Below are 25,606 nucleotides of genomic sequence, written 5' to 3'. Positions count from 1 at the left end.
TCAAAGTGTGACATTTTTCCTGTCCCTGTTACCATGGTACTTTGTAATTTGCCATTCAAGTATCATTAAAAATGACTTCAAATGATGTTTTAGTTGTTGGGTAGGTAGTTCGCTGTTCATAATCACTCTTGGAGGACGACTGCATTGAGGAGTGAATTAAAATCATAAATCATAGATGTCAGATGTAACAGGGACAGGAACAAAGTGGACCCCAAATTTATAGAAAGAATTCACATTGATGTTTCGAATGAATTTGAGCTACCATCCATTTATAAGATTGTCAATCTGCTGTGGCTTGGCGAGAGTCATTTTTTCACTGTAAACTTTATTAATGCCACCATGTTTGTTTACTTTATTTGCTTCGCCTTGATTTTCAAGCTCGCGAACCCTGATAAAGGTCTATTATTTGGCACCAAATATATGTGTGTATATGTATTTCTGTAAAAATGTCAAAGTCCACTCACATCTCTGTATTAAGTTTTTCCCCTCGAAACTCATTCTTCTTTTTCTTTATAGCAAAACTCAGTAAAGTTGTTTTAACATTTTTGTCCCATGAAGGACACCTCTGGATCCACTAGGTGGAGTGCAGCAGGCACAAACTTGTGTGGTGTTGAGCAGGTTCCTGGACTAGACTACACAGAGCCAGCCTTCCAGCTGGAGATGGTAGCAGCTGATGACAAGAGCTTGGTGACGTTCTTCTATCAGGTTGGGACAGCACCTGGAGGAAGTGATGTGGTCTCCAAGACAGAGTTTGGTGGACCCTCAGCTATCATTTCACAAGTAAGAACTACCGTAGGTCAAGGGAAAGTTTGTGCCCAAGGTCTTAAATCTTGATTTAATGAGGGAGAAATGTCTGGAATGTATTAGTAATGGACCTGTGTAAGAAAATGTTTGCGATTTGTCAACTTATTCAATATTTGTCATCCACTTGATGTTATAGTCTGGATTGTAATAAAAATACACTTTCGCCTCAACTACATTCAATATTTGGTGGCATGGGCGACTATTGCGTAGGGCGCGCTCCCCTCTTACCACTGTGGCCATAGTTCGAATCCTGAGTGCGGACCATATTGAGTAGAGTTGTGCGTTGGTTCTCACCTGTGCCACGAGGGTTTTCTCCAGGCCCTCCAGTTTTCCTCCCTGGGGAAAATTCAAACACTTTCAATCTTAGGCTGTGCTCTGTGTTCATATATATCGGTCGATGTGGCCGGCAGCCATAGGCGCCTTTACATGACTCCGGCTCGATCACGTTATAGCCGCGTCCTTTGCAATTCAGCTTCTCAGCTGCGAGTAAGAATGATTAATTATAACTATTAATTTGTCATCGGCTCAATTTTGTAGAATAGAGTTTAAAGTACATGTAGCACACTCTATGAATAAATGTTGTGTTATTCATCAGATGGAATTTGTGTAGGAGTGATTTAAATTTAATATTAGGTTTTGCCCTTCAACGATGTATTTATATCAACACTGTATTAATTCTCAGTGTTGTCCCAAGTGAATCTGAGAAAAAAAATTACTTGGGTGGGACTCGAACCCACGACCTGTTTAGTGAAGAACTACCAATCCAACGTCAATCCCCATAAAATACTGAGTCAAAGATGATAACCAAACAAATTTCAACTTATTAATTCCTATAAAAACTTGAATCCTATTCTGAATTGTTATTGTTTATTTTACACGATTTTATTGAACGTATTTATAATGAAAGCACAGGGTGTTTTCTACCGGCAATACTGTGTGTGCATGTTGTATGACAGGTGAACATGCATGAAAGTGCATACTGATATCATGTAGTACGAACAGTGTTGGCAAATATAATATCCATGTACATGGGTTGACTATTCCTCCTATTTGAGTCATTCAAGTTAATTTGTTAATGAAATTAATGAAAGCCCATTATTGGCTTCAAGAGACACATGCTTGTGGTATTCTCCCGATTTTAAGGGCTACATGTACCTTGGAGCAATGACGGCAGTCAAAAATCACTGGAGCAAATGACAGCTATGCCATAAAATATTTGCTGGACACTGTTGTGTTTCCTATTGCAATTTTCTTTTGTGTCAAATTGCCCTCTTTACTTCACAGTATGAAAGGAAAAATATGAAAGTAAGAAAGAGTATAAAATTAACTCGAACAATTGTCAATTGTTTAGTCCTTATTGCCGTATTGTTTATAGTGTTTACTAACACAGCTTAAACATGTATATTTTTAGGGACATTCAGATTTTAACATTTCCTTGAATGATTTTTTTTTTCTGTCCATAGATTCTTCTAGGAGGACATCCTCTTTACTTCACTGTTTATGCTATGAACAATGGTGGAGGCACTTCCACAGCTACCTGCAGCCTCCCGACCTTTGACATCACCTTGCCGACAGGTCGCATCACGCCAGACTTCACCTCCACCAGTCACCCGTACATTCTCCGTGCATCGGCCGTGGTGTATGATGATTCCGTCCTCTTGATGCAGAAGGAAGGGGTCGGGTTCGGCCCTGAAATCTGGGGCGATCAGATTGTATCATGGAATACCATAAATATCACCGAGAGGCCGAACCTTGGCGATTCAAGTAAGCAGAATCTGGAAGATTTACTTATCTTCTGCATTAATTTATGATGCTAACCAACTCCTTTGAAATAGGTTTTGTACTATGGCATTGAAATGGAGGGGGAAGGCAATTGTGCCTTGGTTATTCCTTGAAAATTAGAAGATATGATGGCATACCAATAAGAATAACATACAAAAAGCAATGTTTCAAAACTGCAGGGAAATGGTAACAGTAGTGTTTGAGCCACTGTTGCGTCTTAGTGTTATCAAATCCAGTAGAAACACAAAGTCCTTATGAAGAGTTTCTGAAAAGTGAATTTCTGAAACTCCTTAAATTATTGTACCCTTATTACCTGAAACAGTCAATGACTTTCACTACTTCACCGCTGCCAAGAAAGGCCGCCTCATCTCCAAGCCAACATCGATCATCATCCATCGCAATCCCAACTTCTGTGCGCGGGACTGCCTGGCCCTCCCAGAAATCAAATGTCTGAGTATCAACTACGACTATCAAGACTTCACCTGTGAACTGCTGGAGGAGATTGAGGGTCATGGGGTCGAAGTTCATGAGGTAAAAACGAAGTGTCACAAAATAATTTGTATCTGCACATAATTCAGTTTGTTGAATACAAGATGGACCCGTGAATGATATAAAAGTATTATTGTGGTAAATCATCTTGGTTTTTGCATATGTTTTGGCAAGTTTGGTTCCTTTTATTTGTATCAGTTAACTTTTTTATCAGTTAACTTCTTTTTTTAACGCGAAAAGCGTTAAGTTCTGAATAATGTTCTTGTTTCCCCCTTTCGTTTTGTTTGAAACCCAAACCCCATAGACTTTGTACATGTTTTGCTCTCTACAGCACTTTTGGCGTAAAACAGTATTGTTCTTTTGATACTTAACAGAGACAAAGACCATATGACGTCATCATATGTCATGTGATGTCATCTTAAAGGTGTATATTTTCAGGGTCCTTCGATATCAGAAATTCTGTTGATCGATATATGTTTGAACTAATATCGAAAATATTCGATATAGTAAACAGTATTTCCAACGCACATCGCAAATTTAATTCTTGCTGACCAGGCAAACAAACGTGTATCAGGCAAATTGAAATGTACGCAAAAAAAAATCTTCTATGGCCATTTGTCATACCTAACATTTCTCCAAACAATTTTCTCATGTCAACAACAATAAAATTTCTGCTGTGTGACGTATTTTTAATTTTTTTTTTAGAAAATCTTATTGTCATGGAACTTGGTGGAACGCTTGAAAATGTATACATACTAAATCCAAAGTGAGGTCATGATGCATCATCGATTGAGTTTTTATGATTTTCAATTTTTTTTATAATTTCAATCTACTCACATAATAAGTCATTGTTTTTGCTCAGATCAACTCTAAACTTGACATCAACTAAGACGACATTATAAATATGTGTATTGACAAGTGCCGTCGTCATTACGCCATCACAGGCCATTTGACATGATCATAAAGGTGTAGAGTACTAAAAGCCCGATTGCATTGAATCAATGCATGTTATTAGATAGAGATGTTTTGTATATAAAATAAAGGTGACGTCATTATGACGCCATCATGTGATTTTATATTTTTTTGCAGTTTTGATGATCGAAAACAAAGAACATCAAAGAAAATGGATGAGAAAACAAAGCATAAATGTTATAAAGCTTTCAATTACGGAAAATCCGTCCGGAAAATCCGTCGGACATAAATCTGTCCTTGTTTGTGTTTTGCTTCCAAGCAATCCAATAGGCTGACTGTCATGAATTTATTATGACAGTGGTGCTGGTGTAAATAAAACCATCAATCCCACAGGCAATTTAGCTGCAGTCAAATATTAATTAATTATTTTATACATGGTCACTTTTAATACATGTTCATTTCAGCATGGGTGGGATGTGAACCCTGGAAAACAAAGGTAGAAGCGCAAGATCAATCACCAGATTCCTGTCTCGTAAAGGATATGTATTCTTGTTGTGGATAAGATCATTGAAACTTCTCTTTCATTTCAGTCTGGACTCTTCACCCATTATGAGCGGCTTGGTGTGGGCCACGCTGTAGAGTTCAATCATGAATCACTCCAACTCGTCCACAACAACCTCTACTACTTCAACATAGAGCTCCTGAACTACGTGGCGTATGAGAACATCATTTCATCCGTCGGTATCATAGCGGACTTCACGACACCAGAACCAGGGCTGATCGTGAATGGGACCAGGGATGAAGTGGTGCGTGAAGCGTGTGTGGAGTTCACACCAGAGGAATGGGAGAGACGATGCATTGAAGACACACCGCTCATGAACCACCGGTAGGTGCTGCTTAAAGTGATGCTTAGAGTGAAAATGAAACTAAGCGAAAAAGTAGGATGATATCAAGGTAATCAATAAATGACACAAATAATAACTGTTGAGGAAATTCTGCTATATAACCAGTAATTTAAAATTCAGTTACTGACAAAGGCTTAAGTTTTAAATCACAATAAAAAAAGTGCTTTTGTGTATGACAAAGGTGCATACCAGAAATGAATTGACTAATTTGAAACCATTATATAATTTCATACAATTTGAAACTTTTTTTTTTTTTTTTAAATAGTCAGTTTTGAGTATTAACTAATCCTGTTTTGTGTGCCACTCTGCATTGACTTCTTAAAGGGACTTCCTTTCATGACAATTTTTTTTTTTAATTTGCTTTTTGACAGGTTGATAACTTTTCCGAAATTTGAATGTTCATTTGTACCTTCTGCCTGGTCAATGCAGTCTTGTGTATGTCACATCAATGAACGCAAATCTAGTCATGAATTCAGTTGTATTTTGTGACATTTACTCTGACATTCGATATCTTATGACTTGATTACAGCTATATTACAGATGGTCCTGGTTCTATGACAGTGTTTAATGGCCATGAGGAACTTGTTGACATGCTGTATACAAGAAGCAATACCTTCATGGCAGGTAAGGATGGATGGTACCTCATAGGAAAAAAAGGCGCACTTGTTATATCGTAATAGCTTAATAATAACATGGTGTATAGTTTTCACGTCGCTAATTTGACAATTTATAAAAATAACATGAGAAACAAATGTCCCCGTCATATTTGCCTGGAGCAGTAACATTATGACCGCTAGGTATGGGAGCAGTCTCATCAGAGAGGGATAATGCCTGTGCTCTCTTGGTACAACCTTATAGCTCTTTTTAATGTTTCTTAGTGGCTCATTAAGCACAGCCAAGAAATTTGGCCCTACAAACACAGTGTCACCACAGCACTGTACTTTACTACCAGACATGTCTCGACAGCTGAACCTTGTCTTGACTGACATCTTCCTAAGTAGCATTCTCATTTCTTTACAGCCAACTGGGAAGGTATCCATGACAATGAGACTGGTATCCATGGCTACACCTGGTCCATTGGTAACGCTGTCTGTGATGATGATGTCAGCATGCATATTGATCCTCATGCTCATCTGTTTGATGAGTCTGAGTGGACTCATCAGGGTCTTGTTGTCAATGTCAATCTGCCAGGTACATCTGCATCAATTATCTAATTGACCATGATGGAATACAGGTAGTGACTGCTTTCAGTGGTATAGTGAAACTATTCAACCAAGGGGTTCAATTAAGTGTTCTATATTGATCCTCCTGCTCATCTGTTTGATGAGTCAGAGTGGCCCCATCTGGGGACTTGTTGTTTTCCATAGTATTAGGCATTCTTCAGTGGAACATGATAGGATACAACTATTGACTGTTATGAGTGGTAAAGTGAAGCTATCTCCCAAAGGGGTTCCATTGCGTGTTCTATGTTGATCCCAAATGCATGCTCTTTTGTTTGATGAGTCAGAATGAACCCATCGGAGGACTCGCATGTTAACTTCAATCTGCCCAGTACTTTGTCCTTCGTTCCCAAGTGCTGGAACATGAGAGAGATAATAGGGTATCGAAGCCTGACGTCAGCTGTCTTTGTTCTGGTTTGCTCTAATTCGTGTGCTAATGTCTTCACACGCTTAATCTTTGCGTGTGAACTGGAATATTCGAAACACTTCGGAACTCTGCTAGTAATTGTGGCTGAGGGCATGTTGTCACACTTCGCAAAGTTTTATCTCACAATAAAAGTTCTTGAAATATTCATTCCACGAGAAGTTTAGGTGACTGTTTGGTAATGTGTAAATTCTTCTTTGCTGATAAATGGGGCGCTTCACCCCGATTAAGACTAAAATCACTGAATCACTGGTACACTGCCAAAAATAGTTTTCCTACAATCAGAACAAATTTATTTTAACTTATAAAGGTATCTTCATGAATCCAGCATTTGTTTATATAAAAAAGGAACAAAATCACATCTGCCAATAAAGTTATTACCAATGGTCAGCTATATTAATATCTCACAAACAAAATGCCCAACTGCAGTCCAAGATAAATGGGAGACTTTTTGAAGTTTCAACGATTCGGACTTGATTTCAAGATGGGTCACATATTGTGTAATGCAAATTATGTTGCTCAACAGATGGTGCGTATTACATCACTGTACGTGCTCTCAACAAGGTAGAGTTTGGCGGTCCTATGGCACTCACTGTGTGTCACAGCACCCCTCTGATTATTGACAATACTCCGCCCATCATTTACAGCATCGATGACATTACCTATGACTCGTCCAGTGGTGTAATTGGATTGAAGGTCAATGCAACGTGAGTTACTTTTTTTTTCAACTTGTAACAAAACTTGAAGATTAGTCCAGTGGTGAATCAATCAGTCAGGAATTGTTGATAGTACTATAAATGTGTATCTCTTTATTTTGACATGTAGTTCTGTGTGGTACTGAGAAGAACGAGTTGAATTAAATGTTCACACCTTGCGCTGTTCATCTTTAAAAGAGTATTTCTTACGTTTGAAAGCTGAACTGAAATGAAAATTGTTCACTCACGCCAACCCAAAGATAAAGTAGTCAAAAAAAATCATGACATGGTGTATTTATTTTGCACTATGCAGAAGGTTGTTGGTTTAAATCCGTCTATAGTTTAAAAAAAAAAAGCCGGTTAAGGTTTTGTTCTTACATTAGGCAATAAACAAACGACAGCTGCAACCAATTACTGTGGCTGTGGCTTTCGAAAGTTTGTCATAAAATCTCTCTCTTTGGCAGTGTTCAGCTGCCCTCAAGTCGACTCTGTAAAGACACAGATCAGTCGGCGACTAACTTTTCAGGATCAAACTGCGCCTGAGCCACGATTGTCGGAAACATATTAGTCACCAAATTGTTGTTGCCCGAGTGTAATTGCTATGACACTAAGACGATCGGAATCAGTCGGAGCTAAAAACAAATCAGCAGTTGTAAGAGTAGGAACATTTCAACTTCTATGACGTGTCCGACTTTTGGGAATCAATCACAGTCGATCTGTGTTTATTTACGACACCGTGCGGCACGATGTCTTAAACTCGTGCTCGAATAAAGATCATCTTTTTCATTGTGTAGCCAATCAGCACACTACACCAGTGCTCTGCGTTCTGTGCCAAATCTCGCAATACGCGCCATTTAAGAAGATTGCTTCCCACTACTCGCGAGAGGCACATACCACACCATAGCGGGCGGGGTGTTTAAAAAAAACATGAAGGATAAAGGTTAAACAAAAAAGTTGGAAATTTATAATTTCTGACTTGTTTCGACTTTTTGAATCAAAGGTGTTCAATGCGATAACAAGATATGTTTAGTACCATATCAGGGGAATGCGCGCTGATAATGGCCCAAGCCGAACCGGCCAAGCACATACTTATTCCATTATTGTTGAAGAAGTCTCATGACTGTCTATGCCATGGAATCATCATGGATCTTTGCGTATGGGGGACATGAGCATGGTTACGATTATTTTGTGTCGAGATTCCGCTTGTTCCAAGAAGATCAAACGAATTCACAGTTTGTTTACCTTATTATTATTATTCTGCTTGATGCCAACGGTTCCGTCACAGCGCAAACAAGTCGGCGGCCGACCTGAGGCCGGTTTAAAAGGGATTATTTTGCTGGAGTCTATAATAATAACATTTTTAACTTTCTTTGTTTGAAATCGAGCAGCGATCCTGAGTCCAATCTGGTGGAGTATCACCTAGCAGCAGGCAGGACACCCAGGGATAAATCACTGCGTGATTGGGAGGCTCATGTCTTGGCTGAACAGCTCTACATGGACTTCAAGATACCCAATGGCATACCCTGCTGGGTTAAAGTCAGAGCAGTCAACAATGGTAAGAAAACTTTCACAAGGTTAAACACTACCATAATAGATGTACACAAATTAACTTGATGATAATGTTTGTTTATGTTAATACATGTCTTTGTCTTTTTTTAGTTGACCTACGCACCATAGTCCATGCTGATGAGCCAATTCTCGTAGACGACACTCCGCCAGTCGCAGGAGACTTGTTTGATGGACCCTACGCCGGTGAAGATCTCGTGTTCACCAAAGACAGAAATGAGGTAATGGACTGACTCTCTGAGTGAATGATACTGTTGAACAATTATAGAGTATTCATATTCACCCAACTGAAGCTGAAGGCGATGGAGATGTATACAGTTTTATATTTGGTTTTGCTAACATGGCTAATTGCCAACGTATTTATATCACTGTATACTCGGTGTTCTCCTGGGGCTTGCGCGAAAAAAATCACAAGCTTACCCAGATGGGACTTGGACTCACGACCTCCTGCTTACTGGTGAAGACATGAACCCACGACTGGAACCCATACGACCTCCTGCTTACTAATGTAGACGTCTCACCACTCGACCACTAAGCCTGCCGGGGTCTGCTGGTTGGTGTAATTGGATAGAGTTCATTGATACTACCTTTATAAGAATGCCTTATCTGTGAATTAACAGTTGGGACTGTTTCTTTATTATTATAAGGCACAACTGCATGCCTTATGTTCTCACTGCCATAGTAAGAGGATACACACTAATGCTAAAGGAAGTGCAAATAATTAGAGAGAGATTTATTTGAACGTGAGTCCGGACAAAAAAAAATGCCATGCTCTTACAAAAAATTACATACTGTATCTGCCATAAAGGAAAGCTTAGTTTTACTTGATTAGTGGATTACGTCTAATTTTTGTTTTACTTCCTTGCATTGTTGGTTAGATTTGTGCCAATTGGCACAACTGGTTTGACCCTGAGTCTGGGATCTTCTTCTACCTATGGGCGGTGGGGACCCAGCCTGGCCTGACTAACGTGATTGACTTTGTGAAAGTGTCTCGTCAAGAACACGGCGCCTGCTCTGGCTACGTGACCTTACAGCACGGGGAGATGTACTACTCAACACTTACAGCCTTCCATGGTGGATATGATAAACTCAACGTGTCGGCTTCATCAGATGGAGGTGAGTGTCATTGTCAATACATTGTCACAATTGTAATTATTCTCATCGTCATTAAATCATCATTGTCATCATTGTGATGGCCATCGTTGTTACAGTCACAGTTGTTACCACTTCATCACTATCATTATCATCACTATCATTATCTTTAAAATTACAATTATAATCATTGTCATCACTATATTGCAGTCAGATTATCATATACACCATTGTCATCATAACTGTCTGTTAATGTTCATCATCACCAATATTCAATATTAGCATCATCAAAATTATGCTCTAATGTGTAGCAATTACTATTTAACTTTTCAGTTTACTGGCAATCTAAATCTGCTGACACAGGGTGTCTCAAAAAATGTTTCAATCAATCCATAGATATTAAAAAATACTAACACTCTCTCTTTTCAAAACTTATCTATATAGTCTAAAGGTGTAGTAAATATTATAACACCTCACCCACATTTTCTGTGTCTTGATTGGCCGAGAGCGAGTCACATGTTACTTTCTAATTTTGCTATCTTTCTGTGCACGGCCAAAAGTACTATGCGCATAGCAACCAAAGTACTATACCATTAGCAACCAAAGTACTATTTCCACGGCGCGGTATTTGTGTGCAAATGCATGCTGGTGTGCGCGTTGCGCGTTGTGCGTAGCGCGTATTATTCCAAAGAGAGTGCGCCGCAGACTTGGGTTCAAACATTTCGTGAAGGGGTAGTTTTTAAGAGAGAAATACATTTTCCACCAATTTTGTATTGAAATTGAAGTTTATTTCAGCTGTGTTCAGATTTAAATAATTTAAATACTACAATTAAGCAGAATCTGTGGGTGAAGTGTTATAAAACAAATATTGAATGCTTTATCTCGTGGTAAAGTAAAACTAGCCTCCCTCGGTGATCCATGGATCATTCTATTTTCCCTCGGCTTCGCCTCGGGAAAATAGAATGTTATACAAATATTGAGTGGCTCAGCGTGGAATGGGAGGAATATTATCGCAAGGTAAAATCTGGACTTTTCCATTTCACGAGGCGAAGCCGAGTGAAATGGAAAAGTCTGGATTTTACCGAGCGATAATATTCCTCCCATTTCACAATTTAAAGCCACTCAATATTTGTTTTATATAACTGACATATAGTTCCTTGTCATTTGATATATTTGAACTTTTTTTCTATACAAAACTGGAGGAAAATGTATTACTCTCTTGCAAACCACCCTTTTACGAAAATGATTGAACCCAACGCTGTAGCGCTGGCTCTTTGGAACAATACGCGCTACGCGCAACGCTGAACGCACACACCAGCATGCATTTGCACACAAATACCGCGTCATGATCCTAACTGTTGAATAGTATTTCCCATTCCCCATGGGTGGATAGTACTTTTTGAGCCGCGGCATGAATGGGAGCAATAACGAATGTCACGTGATGTGAGTTCCACCAATCAAATGACAAGGATCTGTATGTCGGTAATATAACCATGGATCACCTTGGGAGGCTAGTTTTACTACACCACTCGAAGCATTCAATATTTGTATACTCTACACATTGGTCTTTATCCCATTTCATTTGGACTCCCTACTTCAGAGGTACAGCTAATTATAAATAAAACGACTTGAATTCCAAGCTGGGCCACTTGCTATCTTATGACACATACCAAGAAGGTGACAAAAATGGCATAAACAGATTTTGACAATCCTTTATGCAAGCTTTGCCCTAATCTCACAACAAAAATCCAGTCAAGCGTAAACAAAAGAACAAGGAATACGATTTGGGTTTCTCTGGAAAGGAAAGGTTGTTTGGCTGCTACATCTCGTTTTAGACTCGCTATGTAAAGACGTCTCTGTAATATGGTTTTGCCATCATCATTTTCAAATTACAATCATCATAATCCTCATTTTTATCTCAATCCTCTATCCTCGCAAAAATAGGTGAACTCAGCCCATAAAAGAAATATATATATATCCTCACTGTGGCAGTGTCGAAAACATTTAATTTGTGGATTTTGTTTACATTGTCACAACGATGAATAGCCATAGTTGCAAACAAATTTGTCCATTTCAGACACAACCCATTGTCATCATATTAATATAACCAGTCATATGGGTCATATATTGTTATCCTCAGTGACTGTGGATCTGACTCCACCGATACAAGGCAGTGTCTATGATGGCTTACTGCCAGAACATTTTGGACGTCTCCTCAGTTATTGGTATTTACATCATTGTATCTTTTATCTCCTCAGTGTCTGTGGATCTGACTCCCCCGATACAAGGTAGTGTCTATGATGGCTTACTACAGGGACCTACAGATCTAGACTTCTCCTCAAAGCCAGCTACGGTGGAGGCTCAGTGGCAAGGATTCTCAGATCCTGAGTCTGGTATCGAAGACTACCAGGTTACAGTCTATCGCAAGCGTGATGACAGGTTAACATTTGCTTGAAATAATTTGTACTTCCATTTAATGTTAAAGTGGTGCAGCATAGCCACAATATGCTAAAGTATTGTACAAATTGCGATAAAAGCATGAAACCTCCCATGTTGGTTCTTCATGCCATATGAAACATTTTTCAGATATGGAAGCATTTCATATTTGACCTCTGGCGACCTGGAGTGGTAAAAGAATCTGTGGGTCTGTTTTGTAGTGGAAAATTTGCATATGTCAAGCAGTATTAACTCGTTTGCGTCTGCCCTCATATATAGGAAAATTGAGATTGGAGGTCATGCAAAAAAAAATCATTGGGGTCTGACTTCATGACGCGTTGTAGAATAATTACGAAAATACACTTATTTTGCTCTAATAAGACTTCGGTCATGAAAAATGGCATTTGGAAGATTAAACATGATAAATAACGGTAATCAGAATACACAAAGTTTATTGACCTCGCAAAGGTCGTCAGAGGTCAAATATGAAATGTCTACATATCTGAAAATTCATATCATGGCAAGAATACCCCAAATTTAGATATGGGTTATAAAAAGTGGTGTTTTGAATAGTTAATCCTCTTAATATCTATAAATTAAATAGGATGCGCAAAGTTCATTGAACCATTGAAGGCCATCAGAGGTCAGATATGAGATTCCCTATATATGAATTTCTTTCCATAGCATCAGCCACTTAACATAATGACTTGGGGCTTGACACAACATTGTGGTTTTAAGGGTATATCGTATAAATAACTATAAACAGAGTTAGTGCAGTTAATACAAATGTCATTGACCTCTGGAAGGTCATCGAAGGTCAATTGTATTTTTTTTTGCATTTGCTCAATATTTACATTGCATGAAGATTTTACAAAGACTTAGTTCATAGGAAAGTTATATTTTCAAGAACAATAGGTATAAATAGAGTATTCAAAGGTTTACCTGGGGTCAGATATGAAATTCCTCCATATCCGAAAAAAATCGCCATGGCATGAAGAACCATGCTTTTATCACAAAATGCACAATTCTGTCCCCATGCCGCACCACTATTACAGAAGTTACTGTTCTTTGATATTGAATACAAAAGTTGGGGTTTTTTTGAGGAAATTTTTGAATTGTACTGGCTACTTATGTGATAGATGTGTAGATACACTTTTAGCAGAAATTGTTGCGATATAACTGGTTGGAGTGCTGTGGTCCAATTGCTAGGGTGTCTGACTCATGTGCAATGAGTTTTATAAACTTAGAGTTTTATAAAAACAAGCCACTGAATTATTTTCAAGTTATTTCAAGGAAGTGACTCAAGTCGAGGCGAGTTATTAGGTTGAGTCGAGTCGAGTCACAGTGTGTTGTCAAGTCGAGTCGAGTCAAATTTATGCTTGAGTAAATTCGAGTCACCGATTTTGAAAACCCATCTCATTAATTATAGAATGGTAGATTGAACACAAGGCACCAGTTTGTAACGAACATCAAGGACTTAAAATATTCTGCAGGTATCCAATACACAGTTCCTGCTGGACGGTTCTACCAAATATTTATGTAATAGTTTACAAAGAGTGAAACTTCGGTTTTAGCTCTGGTTTGGCTTTGGGTCTGGAATAATGTTTACGCTAATAAGATCAAAACCAAATTGCAACATACGAAATTGTTTCTGACATAGAAAATATATAATTATGTTTGAAAGCATGACAGAAATTTTGCAATTTTGAACGCATTTAAAGTTTGATTCCAGGGCAGCATTAAAGTATGAGATGGGACTGTTAAAGAGTCCGTATGATGCAACGTATATTTGTACAAGATAAGCAGCCACAACTTGACGGTAACGCAAAGTTTGCATGTAAACATTAACGCCTTTGTATCGTAAGTCACTGCTAATACATTTGAACACTTCTTTGAAGACTCAAGTGTTATTAGCCTTGACTCAAGTCGAGTCGAGTCTTCCGATGAGTCAGTTACCAGTTGGGACTCGAATCGAGTCGAGGCACCAACAATTGTGACTAGAGTCAGACTTGAGTCGAGTCATTACAGCTGTGACATTACTGCAATAGCCTCTCTCCACAGTACAAACGGGTACATGTGAGGGTACAGACCAATTTGGACTGATCTTGAGCTCCTGAAGAAAACTGATCTCATGAAAAGGGGTAATACTTGCTGAGTGCTTTGAGACTTCGGTATATAAGCACCACATATTAATATCTTTCTGTGGCGAGAAATTAGGTTTTGTTTAAGAAATGAGGAATTTTTCATTTTGATAATTTCATTCTATTCACCTTGTGTAGTACAAATCACACAAATGAGTTCGAGGTCATCCATGAGACAGAGGCAGTGGGAAGTGAGACAGCCTCCATTGAGTGGCATCACTTCCATCTGTATCACAAGGACCAGGTCTATGTCAACCTACGCACCATCAACCAGGCACTGAATCACATTGATACTCCGACAAATGGGTTCTTGATAGACCTGTCACCTCCAATACTGAGAACACTAGGAGATGGGCTGGTGATGGGTCAAGATGCTGACTTCCAGGTGAGTTAACGTGATCTTGTAGGTCCAGGTGTGAATCATATAAATACTTGAATGAAGGGGTTCTTGCTACAAATTTTAGGAAATGGGATGTTTGTGTATTGATTAGATTTGAAATTTAATGATGTAGTAAATGAAGTCTTGATGGGTCTGACACCAAAACCATTGAAGACTGGCTGGTGATTGGTCTTGCAGGTGAGTTGAATACTGACTTGCAGGTGAGTTGCACAATCGTAATTGCAAGTGAATTCTTCTTTCCTGGACTAAACAGTTCTTCCTTATGTTAGTGAGCACATACAAACCATGGTAATGATGGTCCATTACTGAAGTAGAAACCTTCATATAATGCACATTTTTAAAATTTGAGGTTTCTTTATGTAGTTGTATTCTTCCATTATCTCCCTAGTCGCATTCTGACCATCTTGCTGTACATTGGGACTACTTTGATGATGAGTCTGGCATCGAGTCCTTTGAGTTGGCAATCTATGAGATGAAAGAAGGAAACAAACACAAGATCTTTCCATTGGGTAAGTCCTGCTTTCTGAGATCCAGTAAAAACATTGCAGTTAACCACTATTCCTATTTGATTTTACACCAAGATGAGTGGCTGTAACATAGTATGGCATTTCCTTTTTGTTTTCTTGTGTTTCCAGATAAAAACCCGAATAGCTTTGAACTGATTACTGACATCACGGCTCAATCCCATGTACAAGATGGGCTGACACTGCAACCAGGGGCCCTGTATGTGACGCGAGTCAAGGCCAGGAACCAGGCCAAACTAGTTGCTTCTCATGAAACCAGTGGTATCAAGGTGGACCCTAGCCCTCCTTTGGTGAGTAGAGTTAAGATAATAATGATGTGTATTTAGAAAGTGCACGTTTTAGTGTGTAGAGTTAAGATAGTGGAAGCAGAATGTCATGGGCCAGTGGTTATGGTCCAGTGGTTTCTGTGTTTGCCTCATGTACGATGGTGCGTGGATTCGATTCCTGCCAGGAACGTCGTGTTTTTGCCCTTGGGAAAGACCCTTAACTACAATTGCCTCTCTCCGCCCATGAGTATGTATGGATACGTGGGAGGATAATGGACCGAATGTGCGCTGATATCGGCTGCCACGTGGTCTTGTGGCAAAAAGAACAAGGGTTGATACGATGGAAAGCACTATAGGCATTTATCATTTAATTATGATTTAATATCTAGATTTATTTGATTTAGAGAAAAGGGTCTTTTAACAATTGAGAAAACTTCTATATACTCTCATTATTTACAACAAAACTGGATCGGCCATTATCTTAACGAGTTCTAAATGAATCCGTTTTCTAGTTCGGACACACTATATTTTTAATGAGTGATAGAACAAGAAAGTTGCATCGTTGAAGGTCAGAAGACGAAGGTTGCCAATATTAATTGTCCTAGGACATTTTCGGGACATTGGACGCATTTGACCTTTGCCTTTCACATGTTGGAATGTTGGTGTAAAAAACTAATGTACATTGCTTTTTGAAGTTCTGTTCAAGCTAATTGACTTAATTTGTAGATTATGACTATAGTTAAGTTTCAATCAACTGTAATTGTCAGGACGGTGAAACCTTGTCATTAGTCCCGACACAAGAGACAACCATTGGAAGTGATGATTATCATTTCAATTGACTAGAGTCTTACATACTAATGTAACTTTGTAGTATGTAAAAGATTTTGATCCATTTGATTTTGATTAAAGATGAGATATGTCCGTGGAGGCAATCTGGATGGAGAAGTGGAAGAAGTCATCAATGGATATTTGTATCAGAACAGTCTCAGCACTATCCAAGCCTCCTGGCTGGCTGTCGATGGACAGAGTGGCATCAAGAGCTACTGGGTGGCAGTGGGAACTGCTCCAAGTCAGTATTACTTTTTGTGTGCATGTACAGTTAGCTTTGTGTTCAACAAGCTAGATACACTGGCTGAATATGGCTCCAGTTGGAGACGATGAGCTGTTATATATATATCCATTTTGTTAATTGATCACTGTTCTAAGTGTACCGTAGCTATTTGGGATAATTAATTGCGTGTCCAAAAAAGATACAATGTGTCTAAAAGGTTGGACACAGTCACGTTTTCCTTGTGGTTGATGTGATGATCATCATAGAGTAAGCAGAGTTGTAGTTGAGTCCTTCATATGTCATATCTCATGTCCATCACAAGTAAAATCATTAGTAACAGGAGATGAATTACAAACAAACAAATGCCTTTTGTCATAGCTCAGTAGAATATAATAGACTTAAAACTGAAGGACTTACGATTCTTGTGTATGGAATTATGAGGATGGTTGTCTGATATTTTGATATTTTGTTCTAGATTTTGAAGATATCCAAACTTTCTCCTCCCTGGGCCCAAAGAGCGAGGGTATCCTATCAGACCTGAATCTGCAATTGACCAACATATCAACATGCAGTGAAGAGGTATTCACTGTGGATTGTCAGCCCGTCTACTACGTGTGTGTCAAGAGTCAGAATGGTGCAGGAGCATTCAGTGACGTCATTTGCTCCTCACCAATCAGAGTGGTGGAGGAAGATCAGACAGGTTGGTTTTTCATATTACAATTTAGCAAAATGTGATATGATCACTCTCAGGGCTTGTAAATAGGCTTATTGCCATGTAGGGATACCAGTTTTCCAGCTAGCCGGAATTTTTGATTTTTAATGTGGAATCCGGCCAAAAAATAAATCCTCGTTGCACGCATATATAAAAAAAAAAATTAAAAGGAAATACAACAAAAATCTGTTACACGTTGTTTGATCGTCGCTCATGAGCCAATACAACAATTGGTTGCTTGCTACGTGGCAGCGTGCTAGAATTGAACCTAGTGCACTCGATCAATTGTAAGTTTTTGCATAGATTCATATTGTTTTCTGGCCCTGGTGCAAAGAATTACTTTCTGCAGCCTACTTTCAGTAGGTAGGAGCAAATTGCTTCATCATTAAGTTTGAAGCACGAAGAGGCAATCAGACACACAAACACACACCCGGTCTGGTTGTACTCTACTTCTGTGGACCTTATTATTCCCTTCTTCTATTCCTATTGTTTGGACTTTTAAAAGTTGTCCCAACATATTGTTACTCTTAACCATACATGTATCTGCTCAAAATCAACCAGGCCATGTACATGATGTATCTGACTTTGATTGCTTATAGATATGATAGACCATTTGCCATTGGTGCATTTTTTCGTTGTAAGCAAATAAAGTACTCAAAATCTATACAACTAACCTGATTAAGTTTTAGCTCTGTGAATGTTGTATATTTCTTTGATTATATTTCTTTCATTATATTCTTTGATCTCGTTCTCAATTCAAAATTTGCGGAGTCATGTTTTGTTTAACAGATGAATAATAGCAACCGTGCGGGGGTGTGCGTCGTGTCAATAATGCGGGCACCCATTCATGGATGCGCTGCATTACAAAACCAACTACTAATGGAAATTTCCAACAATGCATCACTTGACGCGTTGTTGGAAATGGCCTTCTTGTATTGTTTTCTTCAAAATGAGAGCTTGCCAGAAAGAATAATTTAAACCAAGTAAGCTTTTCAATAATATTTTTTTCAGTTACTTTTTGGATAGCTGCAAATGATCTGCTCATTTGCTAGCTTTTTAAGGACCTAGACGTTGCAATTTGGCCTTACAGTTCAGTTATGCGTCTGACATTCCCATCAGTTTGGTTTACTTGTACGAATAGCTTAAGATTTTTGCAGATTTAGTAAAGTTCACAGCTTTGGAGTAGTTTGTTTTGGGTACATTATACAATTCCCTCTGCCCACTTTGCTTTTGGTAGGTTATGTAACTGATGGCCCACGTATGGTACAGGATGTAGATGCACAACAAGAGAAAACAACAGTCTCCATCTGGTTTGATGACTTTGAGGTAAAACCTTTCTCTTAATTTCAGTTCTACTGCGCTCTACTTACCCGTAGAGTATTACTATGTTCATTTTTTTTCCTAGAGGATGCTAGCCATTCGCTCAGTTTTATTACCCAAAGTACGGTACCTTGCGGCCCGGCCGCTATACTTCCTCTTTTCTCTAAGCGGCGCTGCGGGAAAGACGTATATTTTCAGAGCTCTCGATTTGCTCATTCTTAATCTCCTCAGCCATTCATTATAGCTTAGTTTATGGTTTTTATTCAACTATTTTGTCATCTGTTGCTATTTCTACAAGTTGCGCGAGATTTTGTGAAATTTGGTTTTCTAACGTTTTCTTCGTGATATTTCTTAGTCATTACTGGTACATTTCGGGAGCGGTCGCTCACTCCCGTTACACGATCTTGACGAGACTGTGTGCCTGACGGAGGCGCCGCACAGGCTGCAAGTAACTCACGCCGTACCCAACTAGCGAGGCTTTGATAGGTTGCAAGGTACCCACTTCCCACATTTACCCGACCATTATTTGACATGAGTTTTCGCACATAATGCAAGTAACTCACGCCGTACCGAGCGAGTGAGGCTTTCTACAGGCTGAAAGTCACTCAGGCTGTACCGAACGGACAAGGCTTAGCACAGGGGAGCGTTGCACGAGTTGCAAGCCACTCTCCCACTTCTTACCGACCCATCAGTGTGATGTTTCGCTACTTAGCACATCCCTCACACTGCACCGAATATTTGGTGTCTTAGTCTTCAAAACGGATGCCGTTATTTAATCCGGCGATACCCTGTTATTTATCCGACAGTTCCGTTGTCACACAGCTGCATTGCTGCAAACGTGTGAGACTTTACACGGGGCGACCGTCGCACGAGTTGCAAGCCACTCACCCCTTACCTACGCTACAAGTTACCGACCCATCAGCATGAAATGTTGCTACTTAGCAAACCCCCCACGCTTTTACCTTCACAACAAACGCCGTTATTAACCGGCAGTTTCGTTATTTCAAAGCCATACTGACCCATTGCAACGAATACTTGGTGTTTTTTATTCAACACGAATGTCGCTATCTAACCGGCAGTTTTCGTTACATCCTGATCATTTTATACGGGCGTTTTTCCCCTGTTCTGAAGTTATGTCATCCACGGGGCCCCAAAGAAGAAGTCGTTGGTGATTTCAGAAAACAGGAACACCTCAAAGATTCACCCAGGTGACGCCCGCGAGGAGCCGATGGACGGCCACGCGACGCGTCCTACAATACCCAGCTGATCCACGGCCCCAATACCCAGTGATCCAGTTGCCAGGACCCCGTCTGCTCGGGCCGTGATTCAACTTTGCTCACCCCAGCTTTTGGTTTCTCTGAGTGGTTTATTAACATCAGAGTTCCAGGCTGCTTCTGGAGTCTCTTTACAATCTGAAGCTGATGCTTCTCCAAAAAAGAAGAAGAAATGCAAGTTGACAGATATGTCCATTGACAGCTCTGTCGGCCACAAACGACATAAATCTTCTCATAAGGACAAAGCCTTACTTCAAGCAATTTACAACTCGTCTGAAACCTTGTCAGCCTTCTCCGAGCAGCTAGACTACCGCGGCTGATCCGGGCTCGTCGCCCCCTTATGAGCCTTGAGCCTTATAAGCCTCCCAGCCGTCCAGACCCAGTTGTCCTCAGCCACAGCCGTCAAGCCGTGGTTTTCGTTCCACCGCTTGACGCCCTGCAAATCCACGGGCCACCTCCAGCCCGTCAGCCTCAACTGCCGCCTACGGCAGCGGTTCGGCTGGCGGAGGTGACTCACCAACAACCCATCACAGGACCTGTGGGAGCCCATTTAACCCATTTCGCCGGGTCCTTGGACCAAATCACTTTCGACCAGTGGGTACTCGCCACCATCTCAGTCAGCTACCTCCTGGAGTTTACGGGTGGACACACATGTCCACCCGACTTGACCGCCCGGCAATTCACACAAATCCCAAGCACTTGAAGATGAAATAGCGGTATTGTTAACAAAGAACGTTATCAGAGTTGTACAAACCCGAGAAGGACCTTCTCCGGGTTCCGTTCAATGTTCTTTCTGGCACCCAAGAAGGACACACAGTTGTGGTGCCCGATCTCGGACGCGTATTTACATGTTTAGATCCACCCAGACCACGCCAGTCTCCTTCGGTTTTGCTACGAAGGCACCACGTACGAATTCCAAGCCCCTCCTTTTGGCTTGTCCACGGCCCCTCAAGTCTTCATCAGAATTGTTAAGACGCTAGCCATGCAGTGTCCTCCATCGTCAAGGTCTACAGGTGTGTTCATTTACCTAGACGACTGGCTCATCATCATCGAATCGCGCCCTCTATATCAGCGATGGTGCGTGATAATGGTTTTGGGTTGATTGTGCGCTCGTTGAATAGAAACACAAGGAGCGTCTCGGACCTGAGACTAAGGCTGCATCCGAATCAACTGTCTAGAGCTAGGTCTAGGTCCGCGCCCATTGAAAATACGCGGGGACGCGCTGACAATAGACGTAGCCGTAGCTCTGGAAGCCCATTTCGGACACGGCCTAACTTACCGTAGAGTGCCCACCCGCCTCCCCACTCTCACGTAACGCGGGTGGGCCATAAGGTACATTGTATCGTGGGAAATAAATCCAAGCGAATGGCTAGCGCCCTGTATTGTATAATGCATAACTAATAATACTCTCTTGATCCCTCATGATGTGAACTAAGCTTCAGTGAACTGATTTTTCATGGATTAGTTTAACAATATCAGTATTATGGAAAGCAAGAAATCATGATAAAAAAAGGAAAATAATGTGGAAATCTGCATGGCTTGTGTGAGTAACTATATGCAGTAACTATATATGGTTCTAGTGGTTTCAGGAAATAATTATTATCTTAGTTGTACATAAAAATTGTCGATTTTTAAACGCCAAAACTGATTTTGCTCAGAAACTATTTTTTATTAATAATTGCAGAGTTAACAGTAGTATGCAACAATGAGGGAATTATCTACAAAAAAAGAGTGATATATATATTTGTTAACTACAGAGCAAATTGCATGGCATCTCTCACTATGAATGGGCAGTGGGTACATCGCCTGGGGGTGAGGACATCCAACCTATGACCTCTGATGGGATAGTGCCTGAAAATGATGACGATGTGCAAGGTATGGTTGCCATTATATAACTGACATACAGATCCTTGTCATTTGATTAGCGGAACTCACATCATTTGGCATTCGTTATTGCTCCCATTCACGCCGGGGCTCGAACATTCACATTCTCCCATGGTGAATGGGATTTACTATTCAACAGTTAGGATCATCCTTGTTCCATGGCGCGGTATTTGTGTGCAAATGCATGGTGGTGTGCACATTGAGCGTTGCGCGTACTGTTCCCAAGAGCCAGCGCAACAGACAGAGTTGGGTTCAATTGTTTTGTGAAGGGGTGGTTTGGAAGAGAGAAATACATTTCCCACCAATTTTGTATCGAAATAGAATTTCATTGTTTATCAAATGATAAGGATTTATATGTCGGTACTATAAAACAAATATTGAAAGGCTTTCAATTGTGAAATTGGAGGAATATTGTCGCTTGGTAAAATTTTGACAGGCTAATCCCTGTCACGTAACTCCCTGAAGGGTTGACATGTGATAATTTCTATTATGAAGGATGTTTGGTGTGCATGCAATGTCCACAGCCTTTTTACATTGTGAGGTAGGATGAAAAAATAGACTAAAAAACATTGGGTGGGAAAAGCGAAGGTGGGATGGTTTGTTCACAACCCCCCTCCCCTTCCCCTTTCCCTCAGTGTAGGGTCTAGTGATGATGTCGTCTGCTAAGGATCAATTATACAGGGTTAGCCCTCGGCTAAATATAGTTGAATGTTGACACTAAGATAAAGTTGACTGAAAGAGCAGTGAAGATTTTTAATTCATCTTCCAAGCCGCACAAAAATAATGATTTGTGCCTTCTCTTGTTCGGAGCAATTGTCATATGGACCTGTCGTTTTGTACAATAGCTTACACAATGCATGGGGGACCATTGTGATTGTATGGTGACTCTGTGCCTTGATTGGCCCATATCTTAATGTAGGTATGACAACATTAAGAGTACTGAAGGTTGATGGGAATTTTCCATTTTAAGTTGAGAATAAAAATTGTGGGAATCAAATTATCTTCAGATAGTACTTGTTTAAAAGTTTTGTTTTATTTCCAGGGTACGTGTGGCCATGCAGATTGGTTGGATATTTCAGCTTGAAATCAATTACAACTTGCTTTTTTATTTATTTGAATCATGAAAAGGGACAATATACAAATACATGCCTACATAATTAAGTCATCCAACATTATGATACAGAATGCGATTGTATATAGCTTGTTAAAATATGTGATGCTGATGCTGGGACATGCAGTGTCATAATGTCTATTTCTTATATTATAGGATTGGCAGGTAAAGGCAAGGCCCAGTCCCCTCTGCCCCTCCAGCATGGAGTGTCTTACTACAGCACACTACGAGCCATCACCAATGCAGACAATGTCTTAGAATCCACCTCCAATGGCTTCACAGTGGACATCACTCCACCAGAGATTATGATCACCGACCTGGGCCTGTATGATGCAAGTTTGGACCTGGTAAGTGGATTATGTTAGCTGTCGTTTAGCAGAAATCCAACATTCTAAGCAACATTCTCACTTTACTACAGAGTGCTTCAACAGGAGGAATGTTGCCTATTGGTTAGGGTTAGCTACTCATGTTCAGAGGGTCAGGGGTTCAAATCTGTCTCCTAGTCATATGTGGTGTCCTTGGGCAAGCCACTTCACCCCACTTGCCTCTCTCCACCCAGGAGTATAAAGGGGTACTGGCATTAGCGGGGAGTAACCTGCGATAGACTGGCATCCCATCCAGGGGGAAGAAAAATGTTCCCATTCGTTTTGTGCTACTGAAACCGGAGATAAACGCCGACCTGATGAGCCACATTGGCTCGTGACAGACTTTACTTTACTTTTACTTCAACAACGCTCAGGAGCTCCAGTAGGATGGACACACCACTTGGATTAACAGTTTCCCGTTTGTGTTATGCAAAGTACATGCACACACAACTAATTGTCATCTGAATGTGCACAAACCCAGTAATACATTTTTGCCTGCAACAGTTGGTTTCTCTTAAAAAAAGTGTACCTGGGAAGCCAAGTCACTTATCATGCTCTATAGACTACGGTCTCTTTGCATTAACAATAAATATAAATGATGCTTTGCCACCACTCATGAGAGATCCATACAGGATCCATTGACTGAACTAACTGCACGCCCCGACTTGAAAATGTAGTTTATGTGGACAGCTTTTTAGAGTTTACTACAGTTCAGTTCCTTTATTAACTTATTTAAGAGAAGGGTACATTGGCTTGGCTTTCCGTATGACACATTAAAAGTGTCCAAGGTTCATATTCAGTCATGGCTTGTTTTTGCTGTATTAACAGAGTTTAGACGGTGGACTTCACCTGTATCAGTCTAACACAGACTCCATCGATGCCATGTGGGATGTGAATGAAGGAGAAAGTGACATCATGACTACTTATTTCTCCATGGGTCGGTACCCTGGGAATGAAGATGTCTTCCCTGTGACTGCAACTAATAAATCCTACATTCCATCAGCGCTGATGACTCCTGCTGACCTAGGTACAATTGGACAGTTCTTGTTTGTTGTCAAATCATTCGGCTGGCTTGAAACCTAAAAGTGGTTGCCAAAGTAATTTGGAGCCAGATGAACATTTATGCTATATTTTTTTAACAATTGTTTGTGTGTGTGTTTTCGCCAATCCCAAAATCAAGTTGTTTATGCTTTATATTGTATTATAGTTTTATTGTATTATGCCTATAGTTTTCTTCGAGTCCGCCTTATCATTTTCTTTTTAATGATGTATAATGATTGTGCTGTCTGCAATATTTTTGTGTCATACTTTTACTATGATTTCATTGGATTTACTATTTGGGAATGTATGCAGGGCCCCAATGATAACCAGTTTCTACTTCGTATCAAACACCTTGGATAAATAATTGTAGTAAATGACTAAATAAAAAAAAATTCTTGTGCTGTCAGACGTCATGCTTTTGTAGACACATGACAACGATATTATGCTCATTAATTTCATTAGATATTTGTTTGTTCTAGGAGTGCCCAATATTTTGAGAGTTCAAGCAGTCAACAGTGTTGGGTTACGGAGAACTATCTATGCCACCAGCTTGACCGTAGATAATACTCCACCTACTGTTGGACAGGTATGGATTAATCAACTCTCTTGCTTATGACAATCAAAACCACAGCCTAATACAGGATCCCACAGTTAACATTAAGATGCTGCACACTAAAGGTAATGTACACTATTTACAAGCATTAACAAATGAAACTGCCAAATTATTATCATGCAGATATGCAACTTTCCCGAAGATCCCCTGATTTCCGCGTTATCAACAATCCAGTCGTGAAAAAATCTAACATTGCTGTGTATACGTATATAAATGCATAACAAACCAGAACACAGACTCAGTAGGCATTCTCAAATAGTCTGGCTGTTTTACGAATGAGCATGTCGCTTTGGGCTTCGTGCACAAGTACCCTTTTAACGGCCAGAAAAAGATCGAGAGTTGGGCGAGACCTAGACTGGTTCTCGGTCCATCCACTGTGTATTATGAATAATTGAAGGTTATTGGGGGCGGGGATTAGTCTGAGAGACCATCTCAAGACAAATTTGAACGCACCCGCACGCTGACAACGCCTGATGCTCACGTGAAGACGCTGTGGCTAATCGCTTTGGCTCATTCAGGAAGTCGTGCGTACTTCGCGCATGAACCAGTGCAGTACAGTACGCACATACTGTGTGTCCC

General features: G+C 40.1%; 1 protein-coding gene across 1 annotated transcript in view; it reads left to right on the top strand.

Moving 5' to 3' along the window:
- LOC119733039 overlaps positions 1 to 25,606 on the top strand; it is a 149,281-nt gene that overhangs the window by 92,301 nt on the left and 31,374 nt on the right. Inside the window, 21 exon segments of the mRNA XM_038206623.1 lie at positions 559 to 780; positions 2,268 to 2,568; positions 2,909 to 3,117; positions 4,578 to 4,873; positions 5,422 to 5,516; positions 5,913 to 6,083; positions 7,063 to 7,243; positions 8,620 to 8,786; positions 8,891 to 9,018; positions 9,676 to 9,913; positions 12,148 to 12,328; positions 14,605 to 14,851; positions 15,255 to 15,375; positions 15,502 to 15,680; positions 16,566 to 16,725; positions 17,183 to 17,407; positions 18,657 to 18,745; positions 21,771 to 21,888; positions 23,165 to 23,355; positions 24,202 to 24,400; positions 24,894 to 25,000. Of these exon segments, the coding sequence (XP_038062551.1) occupies positions 559 to 780; positions 2,268 to 2,568; positions 2,909 to 3,117; positions 4,578 to 4,873; positions 5,422 to 5,516; positions 5,913 to 6,083; positions 7,063 to 7,243; positions 8,620 to 8,786; positions 8,891 to 9,018; positions 9,676 to 9,913; positions 12,148 to 12,328; positions 14,605 to 14,851; positions 15,255 to 15,375; positions 15,502 to 15,680; positions 16,566 to 16,725; positions 17,183 to 17,407; positions 18,657 to 18,745; positions 21,771 to 21,888; positions 23,165 to 23,355; positions 24,202 to 24,400; positions 24,894 to 25,000 (3,825 nt within the window).

Source organism: Patiria miniata, unplaced genomic scaffold (genome assembly GCF_015706575.1).
Source record: "Patiria miniata isolate m_02_andy unplaced genomic scaffold, ASM1570657v1 HiC_scaffold_1, whole genome shotgun sequence".
NCBI lineage: Eukaryota > Metazoa > Echinodermata > Asteroidea > Valvatida > Asterinidae > Patiria > Patiria miniata.
The sequence above is the reverse complement of the archived record's forward strand: the minus strand, read 5'-3'. Positions and strand labels throughout refer to the sequence as shown.